Source organism: Lepeophtheirus salmonis, chromosome 5 (assembly GCF_016086655.4).
Source record: "Lepeophtheirus salmonis chromosome 5, UVic_Lsal_1.4, whole genome shotgun sequence".
Classification (NCBI taxonomy): domain Eukaryota; kingdom Metazoa; phylum Arthropoda; class Copepoda; order Siphonostomatoida; family Caligidae; genus Lepeophtheirus; species Lepeophtheirus salmonis.
Window position 1 is genome coordinate 29403880 of NC_052135.2, and position 23166 is coordinate 29427045.

General features: G+C 28.2%; 1 protein-coding gene across 4 annotated transcripts in view; it reads left to right on the top strand.

Moving 5' to 3' along the window:
* Nucleotides 1–23166, top strand: part of LOC121117820 (tetraspanin-1) — a 50682-nt gene that overhangs the window by 26409 nt on the left and 1107 nt on the right. The window contains exons 2-6 of one of the 4 annotated variants that reach the window (XM_071888554.1): nt 4923–5164; nt 15444–15538; nt 15605–15976; nt 16609–16713; nt 22759–22935. In XM_071888554.1, coding sequence (XP_071744655.1) covers nt 15458–15538; nt 15605–15976; nt 16609–16713; nt 22759–22935 — 735 coding nt within the window. In that variant the 5' untranslated portion in view covers nt 4923–5164; nt 15444–15457. The remainder of the gene's footprint in view (nt 1–4922; nt 5165–15443; nt 15539–15604; nt 15977–16608; nt 16714–22758; nt 22936–23166) is intronic. The other 3 variants (XM_071888553.1, XM_071888555.1, XM_040712321.2) reach the window with 3 other exon arrangements.

The following is a 23166-nucleotide window of genomic DNA, read 5'->3' on the forward strand; positions in this document are numbered from 1 at the left end:
GATAAGTTAAGATACCCAAGAATATTAATAAAGCTCAGAACCTTTATTTGATTTAAATGACTTATATTGGGTATGATATGGCCTTTCAAATAAAATTTGTCAATTTATCCTTTCTTTGTTATGCTATCAATTTTTGCTAATGTAAGTGTAATTTGCAGCGCCGCCAATGTGTTAATCAATATAATTTGTTCATAGAGTTTGACGATAATTTGACGACGAATACAAATACATGAAATGTCCTGATTTCAAGTTTGTGACTAGGATTTTTATGACACAACTTCTAACAAATGTATTTTGATAGAATATTATATATAATATGGCCTCATTAATTTATAATTACTGCAGTTAAAAAAAAAAGGTTATTTCTAACCAGTTGTAGTATCCGGCATTGCACAGTTATTAGGAACCGACAAACAGACAAACAAACATTGTTTTATTCATATAGGAGATAACAATTGAAGAAACCCTGAGTGTTACTCTCCGTTTTCATGACCACACTCATGCGTAGTTACTCAATACTTAGACTTTATCTTCTCAAGAATAAAATAATAGTGATAACAGGTTGAGAAAATAAAAAAAAGCATTGTTCAGGTTGTCAACGTCAACAACAAAAACTCTAACGATAAAAAATGCTTAGTTTTTACAACCTTAAATATATAAAATCCCCCTTTACAGACACACATTACTTTATTAATGGATACTAGATTAATGACAAAAAGCTACAATTTTCACTACAAACACTGTTTTTTTACACCAAATACTTTAAATTTGACAATAATATTGTAGTCAGTACTCTAAACACATCTCATTCCTGTGGCCATATTTTTATTTTAACTCAAATAATTTTGTATTCTTTTGTCATCATACTAGCAAAAAAAATCCAAGAATAAAAATTCCACTCTCGAAACCATTTCCACTCATAACTCATATGTTATCAGTTAACAATAAATTTATTTATTGTAATCAACTTGTCATTTTTGTAAAAAAAAAAAACTTAACTACTTCAAAAGTTGAGTTAAATATACCTTCATGTTCTTTTTAAATAAGTATATACTTATTTTGCAGATTATGAAAAAAGTCTACGTTACTTCAAAATTTAATTATTTGCACCGTTTAACGAAGACACTGCTAAGTATTTTATTAATGTCTTTTATATACGTAGATATATCAATTGTGCGTTGTTTACCAACTGTAATTTGTATAGATAAGTAGATGGTATAAGTTGCGATTTGCATGTCTCATCATGACGTAAACAAATAGTACAACCCGTTAAACACGGATATTTGCTCATAATAGTTGAAAAGTCTTAGAATTAACAAAAAATAAATTCAGGATTGATAAATTTTGCCATCAAAAAGATCAATCAAACCTTTCATAATTGAATATTATCTGTGACCCGTCAACACAAAAGCAAGCTGGAATGATTTATTTTTTTTACAAAATTAAGTGTGAACTATGTTTGTATTCTTCGAGGAATTATTATCCATTTCTATGAAAATTATTATTATTACCCTTTTGGAGGCCCTGCAATTTGCATTTAAAGGAGTCAAAATGTTTGTCAAAATAAAAGAATGAGAAATTGAAAATGTTATTCAAAGAAGGACATATCGGGGACAATATCAGTTTCTTTATTAATCGAATAAAGGTTCTAAACTATAACTAAAATTCTTGAGTATCTTAATAAATTTGAATACAAAGCCTATAATTGACTCAAATATGTCTATGAAGTAGCATTTGCAAGTTGAAATTTTCTCTTTTTTATTATTTTTGTCCACGATTATTTTTATGATGACGTATCACATGAATAAATATTAATAACTTAATGATACCCATGAAAGATATACATATAGGAACCGAAAGTCAAAGGTTTAATTGATTTAGCTTAGTTTATTTAATAAAATTTTAAGGTTCTTTTAAAGAAAAATAATAACTTAATTCATCTAAAAAAAAGGAGCAAATTATGGAAAATATATTTTTAGCATCTTAGCTTAATACCTACTGATTTATCAAGAACTTTATGAATTCATTTTTTCCTAAATCGTAATTTATGAAATAAGAGTATTGATATTTTTTGTAAATTCTGCATAATATTAAGGACCTACACTCGTCTTCTTATTTAAAGTTCATGATATTTACTCAGTTCTTATAACTACCAGGTACCTACACGTAATCACATAAGGATTAAGTACTATTTAAGTGGGCATGTTATTTATATATGTTATATTACATAATATATTCTCTGTCTGCATATTTTTTCTAGGGTGTCCAATAGACTATCATATTTAATGAATCTACAAATATTTTAGATGCATTTTCTTTTGGATACGAGCCAATTTATGAAATTTTGTTGGGAGGTGGTCATTTTCTCCCTTGGTCTTATGGCCCTAAGCAGTCTATTGGATTATATTTCCCATCAATTAGACTACATTGACGTATATTTAACCATTGTGCATGATAATTCTGACAATAGATATTATCCAATTAACATTAAAAAGTAGTGTGTTGAGACTCGGTCCAAGATTGGATTTTGTTCTGATTCGCTCTTAAATGATTTTTTCTTTTCCGAGTTGGACTGAAAATAGTTTTTAAAGTTAGTTTGTCATATTTATAGCAATAAGCAGCCACACACAAAAATAGGGACGGTTTAATTAAACTATCAAGTCATTTGTCAAATATAATCAAAATATGTAGTAAACATGTTCAATGCAAGTTACTCTAAATAATAATAAAAATAATGATTGAGCAAAATCCATGCTCATAAGGTCTAAGATAGTAATGATTTGGGCAATACTACAAACTAACTTCTCTAATATTTATTAATATAATTACTATACAATTAACTGTATCATATTTTGTGGCTGCAACATTGTGGACAATTAAAGAGTCTAAGACTCTAATCTAGAGGATACATTTTAAAGAAACTCTTAGGAAAGAGAGTACAAGAGAGTTGAAATAATAACTCAATCACACAATCTCGATCAGAAAATAATATAACAAGGGTTGATATTTTTGTCACGTAGTTCATTGCATCTGGCATCCTTTCGTTCGAAAAGAAACAGAAAAAAGTTCCATAGTCAGGTAAAAGTTATTAGTGTTGAGACTCACTTCAAGACCAATTATTATTATTTATTTTTTTGGGTTAGTCTTAAGTGATTTTTTTCAAATGATTTGGACAGATATAACATTACAAAATGTTTAAGAGTCTAAGTTCGTCTAAAGCCTTGTTTACAATGGCAATAACACTCTTTGGGCTATCTTATGAGTTAAATTAGAGTTGGTGAGCAAAACATAAACAGGAATGTCAACTTCCTTCCCTATTTCAAGACTAAAATAAGCTATGAACCAACCATCTCAATGCTCAATAGATTAAATTTATTTAAATATAAAAAAATGATATGTTAGTTTTATGTTGCATTATAATGAACATAGGAATATTTTAATGCATTATGATGAACATAAGAATATTTTAATGCACATCTAATGTATTTTATTTGGCGTAATAAACCACCGACATATTTAGGAAAATTCAAAGACGGATAAGACCGGTCCTAAGACTGGATTAGACCGAATAAATTGTGACTGACACAACACAAACTATGAGGACTCTTAGAGTCTTATTATCTACATATATCTATGTCTATTATCTGAATAACCCATCATATGAAGAATTATGGAGTCCATATTTGTGGATATGCTGCCTAATAACACTAAAAAGTGATCTTATTCAGGGAATGTATATTAATGTTGCTCAAACACTTATGAAGTACAAAAATTGTTACTGAGAAAAAGTAGGCCTCATTTTGGAGTATTCTCTCATCGGATTTCCCTTTATATAATGTATATAAGACTGTTACGTTTTTGGGTTAATATTTTCTTCTCATGCACAAAGTACTTCTCTGTTGTGAACCATCAGAAAACTGACTTTGGCAATGTTGAAAACCTCTCATGTCATTTTGAGCGTAGTATAGTCCCGTTTTAGCGTAGAAAAATAGTATCAAACATAAAATATCATAATTAAACACTAGTTCTATTTGTTGAACAAAAAGGAGGAACATTATCATGTATTCTGATTGATAAAACAGAGAAACTGCACATCTTACAACTAGACCCCTTAAATTATTAAAAACAAGAAGTGCAATATTTTTAATTGATAAACCAAATACTAAAACATATTAACAAATGTTATTTTATACTCAATTTTTTTATATTTTGGACGGTCAAAATAGTGGCCTATTTTGACCTCAAACTAAAACTTTCAGAACTAAAATGGCCTGTGCCACTACAAAAAGGGTACAAGAGGCCTCAAGCTTTAACAAAGTTATTTTTTATGATTGTTCGCAGCCGGAAATAAATTTACAGGGGATAAAATTATTGTATCGAAATCAAGGCAGTCTAATATATATTTATCGAACAAAGTGTGAAAATCAAAATTGTCAGAATGATTTAAAAATTGAAATCAAAAATCAAAACATATATAAAGATATTAGGACACATATCTGTACATGATATCTGGCTACCACTTGTGCAAAATAAATTTAGTTTTGTAACATTTCTCCGTTTTTTATTTTTGTTCAAAATTGCTTTTGCGTTAACTCACCACAAATATATGTACCTATTTGCTCGGTTTTGGGATAAGAATATAGAAAAAAACTGTTCAATATTAAAAAAGATGAAAATAAAACCTGTCAAATTCTTGTCTCACAAATTTTGCAACAAGCTTCATCTATTAATATATTTATAATTATAGTTAACACGTATTATTTATACGTATTATTTCGTTATATAATGAATATCTATTTATATTAGGAAGTCTTTTATTTATTTTTGTGGGGTTCTTCTCTTAGGTTTTTCAAGAACCTCAGGAATTAATACCATTTTTTTTTTTTTTTTTGTATTCCCCTTTCATTTCTTCCTATTTTCAGGCCGGAAGAAGTGCTCATACGAGTACATAGTACTTGTAATCAAATTTTGAAGAAAACGAGTTGTACATTTCCATGGATATTCTTCTTGTCATGGTAAAGCCATTATACCTATAAGGAGGAGTCTATTTTGTATGCATTGTATAATGGTAGGGAAGCGTGAGGTCTAACTGGTTTATTTCCAAAAATACAAATCTTATTTCACTTATCAAAGTTGGGCGAGGAAAGGATATACCTATATGTGGGTAACAACCCTGATTTTATCACTTAAATTATAATTAAGGAGTTTTTAAATTTATTTGTATGTTCGAAAGAACAAAATACTCCTTAAACTAACTCATCAAGTCATGATTTGTAGGATTTCTTTAATCTTACGAGAATTAAATAAAGTGTGCTTGAAATTCTCTTCATAACTTCAATACTTTTAAAATTTGCATACTCAATTACCGTGACCTATCAATAACTATCAAATAAAAGCAAGCTTTTAATTATTTTTCTCAAGATTCAGTATACAAATTATGCTTGTATTCTTATACGAATTATCATAAATTTCTATCAACAAATTCCTATTACCTCTTTGGAGGGGCTGTAAATTGCACTTACAGTAGGCATAATTGATTATTAAATTTAGTAAATAGTAATGAAAAATGGATCGATTTTCTTTGAAAGGCCATATTGGGAATTTCTTTTTTTCTTGATTTTTGTTTAAGGTTTTATTTAGGTTGACGCACAACATATTTCATGTTTACTTATAAAATAAATTTATAAAGAAGTTAGATACCTTTAAGTCTTTAGCAATGATCAGGGATTTTTATGATGATGTCGGATCTGTTTAGATTAAATTTAGGAATATTATAGAAGCACATTATTACGCTATTATGATATTTTTTGATAGGTTACAGTAATTATGAATTTACTTTTTTTGAAAATTTACAATTTTTAATTATTTGGGTTTTCTTATACGAATTAGGTCTAGGGATCTATTTGCATAAAGTAATATATATAAATAATAAAAGGATGGAAAAAAAAGTTTTTGAGATAACCATTTCCTTATTTATAGATATATTTATTTATTTTCATTTTGAAAAAACGTATTATTCAAATTTGTATTTCTATAGAGCCTCTGTTAATCACTTTTCTATTATAAAAGCAATATATTCTTTACGTACACTTCCAAACGTTGACTTTTTAAATATTTAGATTCTCAAAATGCTTCCTTTCTTTTTTAGACTATGTTTAGAAATAATTTAATTACAGCTTTATTTTAAATAAATGTACCAAATTGTTAATGTGAATGTGTTTTAACCAAAATTTAATCACTTATAAGAACAGCTGTTTACATAATAAAAATTTATAATTTTTTTTTTTAGGTCTTAAATACAATTGTATTAAATTAAATTTGATATTATCAAGATGACAAATGTAGCTGGCTTGTCAGCACAAAAGCAAACTAGAATAATTTTTCATAAATTAAGTGTGGATTACATTTGTATTCTTATACGAGTTATTGTTTATTTCTATTGATAAATTATTCTTATGATCTCTTTGGCGGTGTCGCAAATTGCACTTAAAGTACCCAAAATTGATCGCTACAATACCTAAACGAATGAGAAATGGAAAATTTTATTAGAAACCCCATATTGGGGCCAATTTAATGGTTTTAAACTATAGTTAAAATTATTGAGTATCCCACAAATTTGAAGGCAAAGCATTTAATTTACTCAAATATGTTTATGAAATACTAGGATGTATGTATATATCAAGTAAATATATAAATTGTTCAAGATTGTTGTATGTTGACGTACCACAAATAATAAACTTAATACTCGGGTTTTATATTTAAGATAATAGTTATAATAGGAGTTTTTCCATATATAAAACTCAATTTTATCTAAGGTATACCAAGGAAATTACAACTTTATTACAAAAGGAACAAAAATGATAGCTTTTATAATTGCATATATGATATGAAAATGAGTAAAGAAACTTTCTATTATTAGTGCCTTTTGTTCTTTTAAAAAAATATAAGAAAACTTTTTAAATAACTATATCCTTTCAGATGTTGTTACCTTTATTGTACCTTGATTACAAAAATACACTGAGAAAAGGGCGGCCAAATCAATAGGTAGTTAACTAAAACTATGGAATTATTATTCAATATTTTTTGGGAATTACTCAGAGCTTAACAAAAGGTATTTTTTTGATGAATTCAACTAATTGACGTTCCGAATAGATATAAGGGGGAGGGGGGGGGGAGATATTAAATTAACAAACTCAAAAACTGACTACAAAATTCAGTGTAAATTTTTTCTGTTATGGAGATAATGTCCTGTTGAAAATCCAGACCAAGCAAAAGCAGGACTTATGAAAGTTATCTTTTCTTTCACGCCGCTTAATTTTTATCTTTGATTAAGATAAACTTGGCAATTTAACACATTGTGGTCCGTTAACGCTAAAGTAAACTATAAATATTTTTTTCATAAAATTGAGTGTGAGTTACATTTGTTTTCTTCGGTAAATTACCGTCAATTTCTATGAATTTTTTTTTCTTATTAATCCTTTGGGTACGTCATAAATTGACACTAAAGTAACCAAAATAGATTTTCACAACAAAAGAATGAGAAGTTGATATATTTTATTTCAAAAGCCATACAATGGCCTAACATAAATCTTTTAAATCAAATATAGGTGGAAAATATAGTATAGTTAAAATTCTTATGTATCTTAACTCAATATAGAACCAATAATTGACTCAAATATCTCTGTGAGATATTGACTTGTATGTATAAATGTATTAATAAGGTTAAAAAAAATAAATAGGGATTTTCTCCTGCTCTTGATTTTGTCCAAGTTTTTTTTAAGCTGTCGCACCAAATATGTATTAAATTTTAAGTTTGACCACTTTGGCTTATATTAAATACTATTAAAATATTTATTCCCCAATTTTAATCGGTGTTGACTAGTACAGAAAATGACGTTTTTATACATTTTGAATAATTTTTTAAAACAAAATGTGACAACTTTTAGAAATATTTAGGTACAAATCTTGAACCGATAATTTTTTATATTTTTTTCGAAATTTGACAAAATAGTTTATTCGATTACGTTCCTTGTAAAGAAAAATATTTGAACATTAAAATTTTGGCAATATAATTTCACTTTTTGACAAAAAGTATTTGTTATTAAGACACTCCGCTAGTCATGGGTCTATTCCAATATACTCGTACAACATAATACGATACGTAAAGTACATAAAACATTAATCTCTAATGAGGAAGTGGTAAAGAAACGGAAGTATCAAAATCTATATGCAGTAAATTGAATTATTTCTCATTCATGGACAAGGGTACAGTATATCCCAAAAGTTTTGTTTATGAATATTATTGACATGAATGGGTTAAATCCCCTTTAAATTGTACGTGATATTTAAATATTTATGTAAGCAATACCTATATTCGATGTATAATCTATATATGTATGTTCGTATACATAAATTAAATTTGGTATTATAATCATTCTCTATAGAATACTTATTACTATTAAAAACTTTTATAGTAGAGGCATTGAAAAGTACAACATTCAATTATCACGAAGACATGAATGTGCAGGAAGGGTCACGAATATAACTAATTGTTCAATCGTTTGGTGCTTATCAATGCAGTTTTGAACTTGGGTTATGCATATACATTGTATTTACGAGGGTGGTCTGAAAAGTTTCCAAGCTCATTGTGAAGATAGCAATACTCGTAAATAGAGCTACTTATATCCATCTAGTATCCGCTGACAGTTTCTGACCTAAGTTTTAGCCAATTTGATGTAATAGTCGTTTGAGGGAGTTGATGTGACTGTCCTTGTGAAAATGGACAAAATCGAGTATCGAAATGTCATTAAATATTGATTTTTGAAATATTATATAATATTATATTTTGGATATATATTTGAAAAGTGTATAAATACTTGTTGTATTAAAATTTCGGATTTTGTATTTTTCAACATAGTCTCTTTGTAGCTCTAAACACTTATCCTAACAAAGTACAGGTTATAGAGATGGGAACATTGCTGAGATAAGTGTGTAGAGTTAGAAGGAGGCTATGTTGAAAAATAAAAATTTAGAAATTGTTTTCACACCAACTCAATCAAACGACTTTTAGATCAAAACTGTACGTCCAAAATGGCTGAAACTTTGGTGAGTAACACTCAACCGATGCTAAATAGATATGAATATCTTTTATTTACAATTGCTACCATGTTCACGTTGAGGTAAGAAAATTTTGTGGCCATCCTCGCATATAGATTTGCTTACTTGATATTCCATTAATTTGTTCATGGGAATGTACTTTAATTAAGTAATTAATTAGGGTGTTTCCATTAAACATTTAAATGAAATTATTATTAAATATTAAGTTATTGTCTATGAGATTAGTATAATTGTATAAAATATTATCTTGAACGTGTGTGATACTTTTTTTATTGTAACCTGAACATGATTTTTGTATTTTATATAGCTGGTATCATTAATATTTATTTCTTGAGAAGGGAACATCTCAGTATAATGTAATGACTGGTGCGTGTCCTCATGAAATATAGAGAGTAACAATGAGGTTTTGCCCGGGAATTATAAGCGTAAGTCCTTGTTGGACTCAGAGAATAATTGAGGATCGACATCGGAGTCATTCTTGGCAGTGTCCTTGCAATACATGGAGTAGGTTTTATGTTTATAAAAACATATTATAACTGAACTTAACAATATCTTAAATTTATTCTCAGTATGTCATTTTCAAACCAATGATATCCTCAAATTATTTTTATTCGCCCTTGAAAGGCCGCAAATAGCACTTAAAGTATCCAAAAGTGATCATTACAATACCTGAAAGAATGAGAAATTGATATATTTTATTAAAAAGGAGCCACATTGGGCCTAATTTATATATCTTAAATCAAATTTAAGTTATAAACACTTAAAATATTTGGATATCGTAACTTATCCCATATAATAGAATACAATTTGACTCAAATTATTTATTTATTGAAAGTGCAAATTCCGTACTAATATAAGTGTCTTAAATCAAATAAGGGTTCTAAGTTATACCTAAAATTCTTGGGTAAATTAATTAATCTCACTAACTTGAATAGAAAGTCTATAATGGACTCAAATATATCTATGAAATATTGGACTGTATGTATATAGAAGTAAAAAAATTGGGATTTTCTCTTTTTCTTGATTTTTGTTCATGATTGTTTTTATGTTGACCCACCATCTCTCTAAGAAATTTTGAAAAAAATGATTGATATTCCTATTAAATAATATGAAAAGTATATTTTATAATTGTGAATTACACTTTTTGGTTGTAACATTTTTGATGTTTGAAAAAAAGAGCCCGGTACTCATCTGTTCCCCGTCTCCCCTACTTTTGCACATTTTGATCTCTGTTCATTAAACAAGGAAATGGTAGTCATAAGGAATACATTATATCTACATATTACTACATATTTGCTCCTACTATACCCTCTTATACACATTCAATTATGTCTAACATGAAGAATGTTATACAAACAGGTTGTTTTGTCATTTTTTAAGTATTTCAATATCCTATTTGTAATTAAAAAAATGTTCATAAATGTATATATCGAGTTTGCCTTATCTGGATGTGACTGAATGTTATAATTTCTAGTTCAGAAATATATATCCATACTAGGGTCATTAATTTTGCTTTATGTATGCTGTATGTCAAAATTGAAACAATCTTGAACAAAAATTAAGAAAATGAGAAAATATTTGAATCCATCATTTGCTATTATTCAAATTTTTGAGATTATTTGAGTTACCCTAGAATATTAACTAAAGGTCAGAACCTTTATTTTATTTAAGTGACTTATATTGGCTCCGATATGGGCTTTCAAAAAAGTCTATCAAATTCTTATTTTTTTAATTATAACAAGTAACTTTGACACCTGTAAATTTTAATTTGCGCCGCATCCAAAAAATGAATAATAATTTTGTTCATAGAAATTGAGCACAGAATACAAATGTAATCCACAATCAATTTTGAGAAAAATCTTTCTATTTTGATTTTGTGATCATTAATATGATCACCTCTCACACGATATTATTTTTACGATCGATCTTATACAAATGATTGCTAAATATGTACATAGTATATATATAAACATACCCTACATTGTTAAATTGATGGCTTTTCATATAAAATAGATTTATTTCATTACAAAATTGGTCTAAAGTATATTTGCAATCTCTTTTCAGGTGTGGAAATGCAATTACATAGTTAAAGGGGGGAGAGAGGGCGATAAACAATAAAATCGTAGAAAATAATTAAAAGGGCGAGATATATTTTTTAAGCTATTATTTTTGTCAGAATTTTATTTTGTTCATTTATTTTCAATTAATGTTCCTTTCACTTTAAACAGATGGTCATGAAGAAAATGTGCTCGAAACATAAGCACTTGTCTTTCAAAAAATAAGGGGTTGCTTATATAAATAGTCTGCAAATACTTTAAGAAGTATCTAAAAATTTCTCAAGAAGTTGCATTTGAAAAAATGATATTAAGTATTTTAGTTTAAAATTATTTCACCAAATCAGCACTTACAAATATCAACTTAATTAATAAAGTTAAATCTATCTGTCTGTGCATAACTCCTTTTTGAGTGTGTGCATAGTATCTTAGAACTGTATGATCTTAGATATAAAAATGTAGCTAAATTATAGAAAATCATATTTTAAAAAAAAGAAAGAGTACATATCTATATTTAAAGTTGTATAAAATATGACCTACCACCATGTAAAATAAAAGAAATCGAAAAATGACATGGCGATTTAAATATGTTTTGTAGAAAAACAGCTTACCTACAATCACGTTTTATTATATTAGCTACAATTAGTTAGTTATGACAGAAAGAAAATGAACACAAATCCCACTCATTATCTAGCAGGGACATGGGCAGGAATTACTCCAATTTGGACCCTCATATCTACCCAGCTTTACTTTCCGTCAATCATGAGCACAAATACTTTATTCCTTCTTAGATTTATGTACTCAAAAATTAAATAATAATGATAACAGCACACTAAAAAATGCTTATAATTTACAACTCTAAAGCTAAAAAATATTAAAGCGAAACAAATTCAATATGAACAATATATATACAGAATGGTTGTTGTAGCAAGACTTTTTTTGTTGTATTGGCTATTACTGCATAAAAAGTACTCTGCTTCAATAAATTTGCGGAGGAGTTTATCTCGTTAATTATGCGAAGGAAAGAAAAAGCTGCAAACATCATAAGGAAAAATGATATAGTGACGTCATATGTAGTACCCTCAAAAGCAATTCCCTGTGTAGGAAAAGGATAACTCCACGGCTATGTACATTCTCAAGCTAACAGGCACGTTTTATTACTTTGTTTTTTAATGTTTTGTACAGCCCTATTGATCATAACAAGAATGGTCATGGTTCCAAAAACCTAAACGAGTTAACTACCCCTGCCTTAAGATTTAGGTATAAATGAATAAAAAAAAAGTTAATAAGGTTCTTAAATAGAGGATTAAACTTAATTTAAAGATTTAAACAATAATCTTTCAAATCTACCTTTGATGAAAACAAGGATACATCACTTCCTTTAGAATGATTTTGTGCAATAATGGGAACAAAACAAAGATAATAATTAATGATCATGATTAAATTCTATCAATCTATTTCTTATTCTTGAGTGTCTATTATATTACTCTATAGCCTATTACCTAGATCTAGATAATTAAAATTTATATCATTATTCAAATATAAATTTCTTAAATACATATTTATATAATGTAAATATTTGTGGGCCGTCAACATAAAAGCAAGCTGGAATGATTTTTCTCAAAATTGAGTCTGGATTACATTTATATATTTCTATGAATTATCGTCAATTTCTATCAACAAATGAGTCTTATTAACCATATGGGTATGCGGCAAATTGCACTTAAAGTAGACAAAAGTGGTCGTCATAATAAAAGAATAAGAAATGGATAGATTTCAATTGATAGGGCGCATATCAGGACCAATATAACTACCTTGAATAAAATAAAGGTTCTTAACTATAACTATATTAACTCATCCCACAAACTTAAATACAAAGCCCATAGTTGACGCAAATATGTCTAAGAAATACTTGTATAATATATGAAGTAAAAAAAGAATTTTGATTTTATCTTTTAATTGATTTTTGTTTAAAATTGTTTTTATGTCAACGCACCACTTATAATTTATATAAATCCTTTACACTTATAGATTCTAATTGCTCTTCAAATTAATTAAACAATTATCAAACTTTTGATTATTCCAGATGATAACATCATCCGTATTCCTGTTTTTTGGGCTATTTGTACTGCAAAATAACTTCATATAATATTAATATATTCATGATAAATGTCCGACAATCTACGAGTTTTTGTGATTAATGAATAAAATATATTAAATTTGCTTGTAATCAGACACTTGTATATTCTTCCTGATTCCATGGGATTTTTTTATCCTGCAAGGATTACATTGTATAATTATTAAATCTTATATTTTTTATTTGCATAAATATGGGGATTATAATAGACATATGGCTTATATGAATGGTTAGGCCCATGTTCACAATTTATAAAATAGGGCATATGTAATCTTTGTCATTGATACAATACTAAATAAATAATATGTTATATATATATATTTACCATATGGTATATGTTAAGTTATTTCTCAGGATATTTTTAGAGTGTTTTATATATACAGTGAAATTTCGGAAATAATAAAAATTTCGCTTACATTTGAGCTTACAATATTCGTACCCTCACAAAAATGCCAAGAATACATAATTAGATGTTCAACTTGTATCTACAAACTCATTTAGAATATCTCTAGTCAATGAAGAAATACTCTAAACTAATTAATATTTTATTTATTTTTCGGAATAAATTAACAAAATATAATTTTTTGTATTTCATAAGTATTCATACTCAAGGAGCAAAATGACTTAATACTTTGTGACATGGCCTCTGGCTTTCTTCAAATATTGAGTACGCTTGAGATAAGTCCTCACCAAATTGAGGCAAACACTGAACCCATTCTTGTGACAAAACCTTTTGCACAGTTGATCGTCCAACAAAAATTCACATTGCTTTCAATCCCTGCTGTATGGATTTGAGAGTTGTTGTTGGATTCTTGGCAACTTCTCAGACAACATATCTCACTTGTGTTGAGCTCAACTTGGACTTCCTGCCATGTCGATGAAGATTCTTAACATGGTCAGTTCATTTGAATTTGGTTATGAGATTTGGAAGAGTACTGTGGGATGGAAAACTTGATGAACATGTCTTTGTAGCTGTTACCTTGATTATGGCAATTGACTACAAGCTGGTAGATGTCCTCATTGCACTACTTTTTTTTATAGTCATGTTGAGTGTTGAATAAGACTGAAAGACTGAAGCAAGAAATTGGCTAGCTCATCACACTTCTATACCTCAGAAGATAGTTCAAGAAAATTTTTGATCCCTCGAGTACTTTATAGAATTATCTTAATCTTTTTTAGACTTCACCATAATAAAAAAACCAAAATGTTTTTTTTTTATTTTTACCTATTTGGAGGTGTATGAATACTTTTGAAACAAGCAAAAATTGTTTTGGAGGCATAAAAAAACATTTTGTATAAGAAGTTGATATTTTAATTAAGTAAATAGTTATTATTATCAAAAACATAACTAAAAAGAAAATTAAAAACAATTTTTAAAGATTTCCGATATATATAAGGCAAATATTGAATGGGTACGAATACTTTTGGGCTCAACTGTCAATGCTCAATAATTTTTTCAAGATGACTTAATGTATTCAAAGAAACATTTATGTTGCTTAAGAAAAAAATATAATAATATGAATTACAATACAAAGTAGTTTTTATATTTTCCTTTTTTTTCACTACAAGATATGAAGATTTTCCATGAAATATTTTCATTTTGTAGAATTGTTAAAGTCTTGGACTGAAAATTAGTTCTTTTTGATTAAAAAATTACAATTGGTAAATTGTATGCTAAATTGAGCTATATTTAAAGGTAGCTAAGTAGCTTTAAAAATTGATATTGATAATTTTTAAAAACAGATTTTATCAGGAATTATCAAAACGTGTTTTTTTTTTTTTTTGTTTTTTTTGTGCGATACATATTTTATGAATAACTTTTTTAGCATAAGATAATTTATATCATAAAAATAATAATTTTTACTCTATAAAGTATTATTATACATTTTATATATAAGAACGTTTTCTTGTTTAATAGTGAAGTTCATGATAGTAAAATCTTTTTTCTATGTATTTATATTATCACATACCAATTTTTAAAGTAAATAAGATCATAGATCTCTTCCAGGTGAGTATTAAGTAGATATTACCGTAAAAATATGACAGAATCTTATGATAATTTATTATTTTAAAGATCCAAATAATATGTTTTATAATTTAATAACTACATATTATAACTAATGTATTTCTTTTAGAAAGCTTTTCAAAAATGGTGTTCTGGAAGGCTAGTCGAGATGGATGTGGAAGATTTGTCAAGCTTAGTTTGATTGTCGTCAACTTTCTCACCCTGGTAAACTCTTATTTTTAAACATGATTTTGTAAAGATAAAAAAATATACCTCTTTATATATATGTAGTTTGGTGGATTATCAGTGCTAGGAATTGGACTATGGACTCTAATCGACAAGTTTTACATAGAAATTCTTTTGAGAAATCATTTGTATATGTTCTCAACATATATAACAATGATCGTAGGAGTTGTGATCATCTTCGTTTCAATTTTAGGATGCTATGGAGCACAAAAAGACACCAAATATATTCTTTTGACCTATTTCATCACTATATTTTTTCTTAGTGTGGTCTTGATCATTGGTGGAGTTTTATCCTATGTGTTCAGAGATCAAGTCAAGCACAACTTAAAGCCAGAGATGTTACATACCATTAATATATATCGACCTAAGGATACAAGGAGCGATATCACAGAGGCATGGGATGCCACTCAAAGAAACGTATGTAAAGCCGTGAATTAATTATTATGAATTAACTCTACTTAATTAGGGATGTGAAATTAATTATTCCAAAAAAATGAAAAAGTTGAATATCCTCAATTTTCAAATTTTGTTGAAGGATAATCGAATAATTTCAAATAAAATGGATATTTTTTAGGAAATATACTAAAAAGGCATTTTGCTGCTTAGTTTAAATTTCAAAAATTAAGTTATCAACAATGTTAATCAAATCCAATAATTTTCACCTTTTTTTGAACAGTTTGTAAAAATAAATTTTTATAACTCATATTTTAATGGCTTTTATCAATGTTATAATGTCCTTTCGTTTAATTTTTTTAATAAATTTTAAAGAGCGAAAAGGTCAATTTTGCTTCTCATAAACAATTTTCTTCTAATGATATTTTACAATCGATTATTTGAATTAATAGATTTTATCTCTGTGGAACAAAGACTGGGATGCCACTCAGAGAAACGTATGTAAAGGCGTGAATTGATTATTATGAATAAATTTAGACAGACCTGTATTTTAATATTCCATAGTTGATTAATATATCTATTAGTAATATGTAAATGTTTATGAAAAAAAAAATCTTTTATCATCTTACTCTATAATTTTTTAATCATTATAATAGTTGAAATGCTGCGGCTTAGCAAAAGACGGAATGGAGAACACGCCATGGTTAGCATGGAAAATGAATAAACTTTTGAACCCCATTGATGCTCCGGATAATTTCCAGGTAATTTATACTCAACTATTTTATTTAAGACTAGTAGGTGAACCCGACATTCCTCTAAGTTATTAGTAAGTTGAGTTAAGAAAAATAACAATTGAGAAATTAGGTGCTTGTGATCTTTTTCCTCTTTTTTGTTTTTTTTTGTTTTCATTTTTTAGTAGATTATCATGGCATTAACATCTCCCTCTAAGTGATAAATTCCCTTCTATTTTTAGTGTTTTTTTTTTAAATCCATAATAATATATATGTTTATATATAATTTTACAATATTTTCCCTGCACCAATACTATTATAAAGGTTGAAAGTTGTCCTCTCCATAGCAGTAATACATTTTCCCCTCAAAAATAATATAACCGATACCTGAGGTTAACTTGGGTCTTCATTCAGTAGTATCATATGTATCACTCCCGTCTTCTCCTAACACTCTCATCAATGCCACCACTAGTTGTTGGACGATGATGGACTTTGCTTTAATAATATAAATACTTAGGTACTCCACTTTCTTTTCTTTACTGATAGGCTACACACGCTCGTTGCTAAACCTGATCTAAATTCACAATCCTTATTCTTATTATATATATATTACTGTTTGTTCCTTTTCTTTTTAACATAAAGCGCTCAACAGTCAAACTTTGTTGTATTAATATATGTGATGATTAAACACTACCAAACACATTATGTTTTTATTAGCAATATTAATAAATAAACCACTTAAATATACCTAGGTATGGAGGATACCTTTTAGACTTTCCTGTTATTTAGATTGATTTATTTTTACTGTTCTAATCCAACTTCTATTGCAATTTGGTAAAAAAATGAGTTCCCGAATTGTTCTGAATTTGATGCCTTTATAGTTTTGTAAAAAAAATCATTTTTTGTCTTCAAAATTACCACATTTCAGCACTTTTAAACAAATTCAATTTTCAAGTTATCTACCAAATTTTTCTTTGTGAGTGTTTTTTGAACTATTATCAGTATAAAAATATTATATTATGAAGAAAATTTCATTGCTAGACCTGTTAAAAATTTTAACTTTTTTTTTAAAAGCTATTAATATTTAACTTTTTCCATATCTCCAAGGTCTATAGAAACTAAATATTCCAGTTATTTAGATTTTAGACGCGGCTATGCCTACCGCATAGCCCTTGAAAGTTGATTGTTGGGGGCTCTAAAAGACGTGATTATTTGTATTCTTTTGACTAAAGCCTTGCAATGGTTTATCGTATAGCATCGATATGGGTATCAAATCAAAGACAATAAACAGTGTTTTATTTTGTATAAATATGTTATTAACCCTTTATTTGTACCCATTGGTAAATTTTAAACAAAAAGCTTGTTTTTTATAATTTTTCCATCTTTTTCCCTGTCTTTTTAGGTATCCTCCTAAATTATTTTTATCTTGTTGTACATGCATACAAAAATAGAATAAAGTACAAAAAAAATTTTTTTTTACTTGAAGAAAGCTTATAACTCTATAGTAAAAAAAATAATAGTGAAAAGTCTCAGGTACTCCAGTGTACGAGGAAGGAAAATTGCTCGGTGTTCTCTTCATAATAGGTTCCACCGGACTTCAACAATGCAAGGCTACATTGGACCTATTGGAAGCTTGGAACCTGAAAAACAACATTGTTGGTCTAGGATTTGACACAACAGCTAGAAATAGTGGCATCAACAATGGTGCAGCAAAACCGATTGAAAACAAACTTGGGCGAAAAGTTTTCTACTTCGCCTGCAGTCATCATATACCAGAGGTGATAATTGGAGGAGTATAGGAGTTTATTTTTAGTTAGAGTCAGGGTCGAGACTATACAATGTATAGTAAATTAAACGAGGTTTGGTCCATGTTAGGGAAGGCTAATCCAAGAATTTTAGCGAATGTTGAAAAAAAATTGGACCCCAAAAAGAAAAAATAAATTCATATAATAAACAATTTTCTAGAGAAGACATCTCCGAGGGTAGACTTCAGAGAAGTAACGGAGCTGTGTCTGATTATTCTCGGTAAGAAGCCTAGTCGAGGTATTCATTGGACCAAGCCCGGTGCAAATCATCAAGCCCGTTGAATGGCCAAGAATATATATGCTATGAAAATGTTTTCAAATGGACTAAAATTCGAAAAAGCCTTTAAACTAGAGAGAATAAATGAATTCCTGACTTTATTTTATAGAAAGCACTGGATAACAGCAAAATCTGCCACAGATGCTCCTATCCACGATTTGTAATTTATTAAGAACATGATTCACTATCAACATATTAATTGTGAACTTACAACCTCTGTTCTGAAGAAAATGAGAAATCATGGTTGGTATCTGAGTCAGGAATTAGTACCACCTTATTCAGTTCACATGAGAATGACAACGCCTATAACACAAAAGCTAGCAATCAAGCTATCAAAAACCGAAAAGCCGGAGTGTTATAGAAAAGGAAAGCCAGTTTTCAAACCATTAAGCAACGTTCATCTCTTACAGACTTGGTGGTACCTGATTCACATTTTCTTTTTGAAGCTCTCGGATTGAAAAGTGACTGACTTATTACAACGGTTGATACCTGAGAAAATAATGAAAACTATAGAGCAGTACGGGAGATTGTGAAATCAGTAAAAGTGACTAATGATGTTACTAAAATAAGCTTAAAACTCGTGAATGACTTTTCAACTAGGATTAACATCGACCAAGAGCAGAAAAACTATTGACTTCAAGTTGTGGAATACTACAGAAATAAATATATTAGCTTCAAGAAATCCAATTCAAACCATTAGGAATTAATGTATTTCTAGTATTCGATATTGTATTGTTTTTTAGTATAAGGTTATTAGCTTTGTTCAAGGAAGAATATATTTTCGTATACATATACCTACGTCAAGATAACAATAACTTAGGAAAATACTTAAAAACACTCGGGAAAAAATATTAAAAACAAACATTTTTTTCATATCTGGGGTAAAATTAACCCATGGGAAAAAGTAAAGGGTTAATAAAATATTCATACAAATAAAACCAACGTTTATTGGCTTTGATTTGATACACATATCAATACTATACAATAGACATTGTGAAGCTATAGTCAAAAGAATTCAAAAAACTCAAGTTTTTGTTAGAGCCGCTAACAAAGAATTAATTATCTGAATAACTCGAAAAATACGAGATCCTTCTCTTCATCCGTCAAAATATTGTTCTCTTCCCTTTGCGTTCCTACGCTTGACATACCAAAGTTATTTCCATATTATTAAAAGGTTGCAAGAATTGAATTTCAACTTTCCTCTTTCGCTGTCTCCAATTTTGAGATACAAAGAGAAAGTATGACGTGCGGGCAAACATATACAGGATACCCCATATCGGAAACAAATTAAGTCTCTTAAATCAAATAAAGGTTCTAAAGTATAATAAATTGCCTTGGGTACTCATTCCACAAAATTATATACAAAGTTAAATATAAATATGTCTATAAAATATTGGCCTGTATATAGGAAGTAAAAAATATTGGAATTTTCTCATTTTCTTAATTGTTGTTCAAGATTTTTTTTTATATTGACGCGCCACATATGTAATTATTAATTAACTAATCATAATTAGTATCTAAATACTGTGATTTTTTTATTTAAGCTCATGCTCATATTACATAGAATTGTAAGATAAGCAGTACAATAAATTTTTTAAACTGCTCGTTCTCTTTTTGAGTATTAACGATACATGTCTTGGATTAAAAGCAGGATTAATTTTTTTAATGTCCCCTAAAAGAACACTAATGAGAAGAGCTTTCGTATCAATTTTAACTTTCAAATCAAAACTTTCTGTGTCAATTTCAAGGGGGGAATTGATAACAATGATCTAAGCCTCGATTTTTAACATAAAAACTAGAAGCAAATCACCAAAATTCATAATATTTATGAATAAAATAAATATAAATAAATACAAAATAAATGTCAAAAAGGAAAATGATGATTTGAAATTGTATCCATAAATAAAGGTATTCAAACAAATTTGCAAAACAGTCTTTCGAAAAATGTAAAATTTTGTAATGAAACAAAAAATCATTGAAAATTTTATTAAACAATATTATGGGTGAGTCAATCCATTCCCTTGTTTAAAAAATCTTAATCAAGTCTATGAAAGGGTCATACGGTCCATAGAGAAAGAAATACATAGAGATGTGTAAAGGTATCGTCTAATAACAGTGGTATAGTATTACGTGACATTTGTTTTTTTGTTTTTTTAGTTTAATAATCGACAATTCCAATTAAAGTAATGACAGTCAACTCTGATGGTGTTTTAAAAAGTTAACAATCAACTTATTTCCTTTAGCTGAGGTTGAAATAATAATACACCCTTATAACTAGAGATAAAAATAATATACAGTAATAGTTTCATATACGAGTTTAATTCGTTCCTAGACCAGATTTCGTAAGTCAAAGCAACTTATCCTAAAAGAAATAGTTTAAAATAAATTAAGCTTGAAGTGACACCGCGTTCATATGTTGTGGCACTCGTATATCAGGACATTACTCTATCTTTGTGTCTACCCTTTTGGCATTGCTGACATTCATTGCTGTAGACTGAAGAGTTAAATCTAATTAGACCTTAATATTCTAAACTGTTAAACAAATTCCCTTTGCCGTCTCTCACGACTGACCTCGCTAACATAAGAATATATTGTGTATTTTGTTGTCAGTTGTCGATGTGTTGGCTTCTTTTCTCCTAATAAGTGTTCTGACCGTTAATTGGTTGAATTCAAATGTTGAATAATAAAACAAAGAATGTGCTATTTACTTTTTTCTCTATGAAACGTTTTCATGTGACGTCAGCATTGTTCATCTCGGCCATTTTGGGGGCCTAAATAACCATGCTCTACAACACTAAAAACCTTTTTTCATTCATATGAAGGAAAATATCTATTGGTTGTTAAAATAGAACCAACAAATAAAAGGACTCGCGTCTTACTCTCTTACCAGAAATATATTGTCTAGTTTATTATAAATCTGACCCTCATATCTTTTGAAAAAATGGCATTACATCGTTATATAATCTCAATTTCATATTGTAGATAAAAATTAACAATAACAATGAAAATTTGAGCATTTTTTGAATTGAAAATATCAACTTCGAGATCCCAAGATAGCGTTTCCTTCAATTATCATGCAATTTATTTAGGCAGTGAAAAGGCTCTAAGGATACTACATTTTTTCTTGGACTTAATCCGTTAAAAACTGGCACTGGTGAATATGTAAGTTAATGAATAATCCCTAGCTACAATCTAATGGGAATATTTATTTTATTTTTTCAACATTCTTTATTTGGTTTATATATTACATAGAACATACATATATGAATAAACTGGATCAATCGAGTAAAAAGTGTACAAAAAAACATTATAATTTATACTTAATGCTCCGGGGTGGAATCTCAAATAATATTCTTATTTATTTATTTCGACCAGCGGCGATAAACAAAGCCTATAAAGGTTGACTTATTTTATAAAATATAAAAATTATCGTTCTTAATAATAGTGATGCATTTATAATACAAATATTAAAATATAAAAGACAAAAACATAAAAAAATGTGACAGTGTAGAGGTGAAAAAAAATAAAGAAAAAATATCTCAATTCTAAAAAAACAGTAAACATGCAAATTAACAAATCATTATAATATTTTTTAGCACGATTTTTAAAATACTTATATGAAATTTCATGAAGTTGATGGAAGGTACGGGATTTGGAAGAAATTTAATTTGAAAAGGAAAGTATGAGTTAGTTTTAGTGTATATGCATTTATCCCACCGGAATGTTGCTCATAATCCAAGATATTTTGTTGATTCATATTTGAATAACTACAATCAGATTCATAATTAAAGTGGAAAGAGTCGAATTATATCTTATACGTAAATAAATATATAGGTATATCTAGGTATTATGTATTTATTTTTATGACAATTACTCCACACAATATATTATAATGAAGTTAAATAATCTAATCTACTAATCATATTCATATAATTTTAATATCATATAATATCTCCTAATAAATGTATATTTACTTATTTCTTACGTTATTAGGTTCCTCTTAGCTGTTGTATTTCTGGATATGACGGCGGCAATTCCACTTGTAACGATAACTTTCAAGTGAACCTGGACTTGATTCATAAGAATGATTGTTTTCAAGCAGCTTTGATATTTGTTCAGAGTCATGCTCTTGTAATTGGGGGAGCTGCCATTGGAGTATCCTCGCTCATGGTAATAAATAATATATCTATATAATATACATATGTTGTGAGGTACAGTTGTACAGTTGCAATTTTATACAAGTGACAACCAAAAAATGAGATAAATCATTTTCAATGAAGAATTTATAGTAGGACTAATGATGAGGAAAGTACAGAGTGGTCCAGAATTTAAAGTTCCATTAACTTTAAAGACATTCAATTAAGAGTATTGTGTGTAGAGCTTTCGTTACCCAAGTCAGAA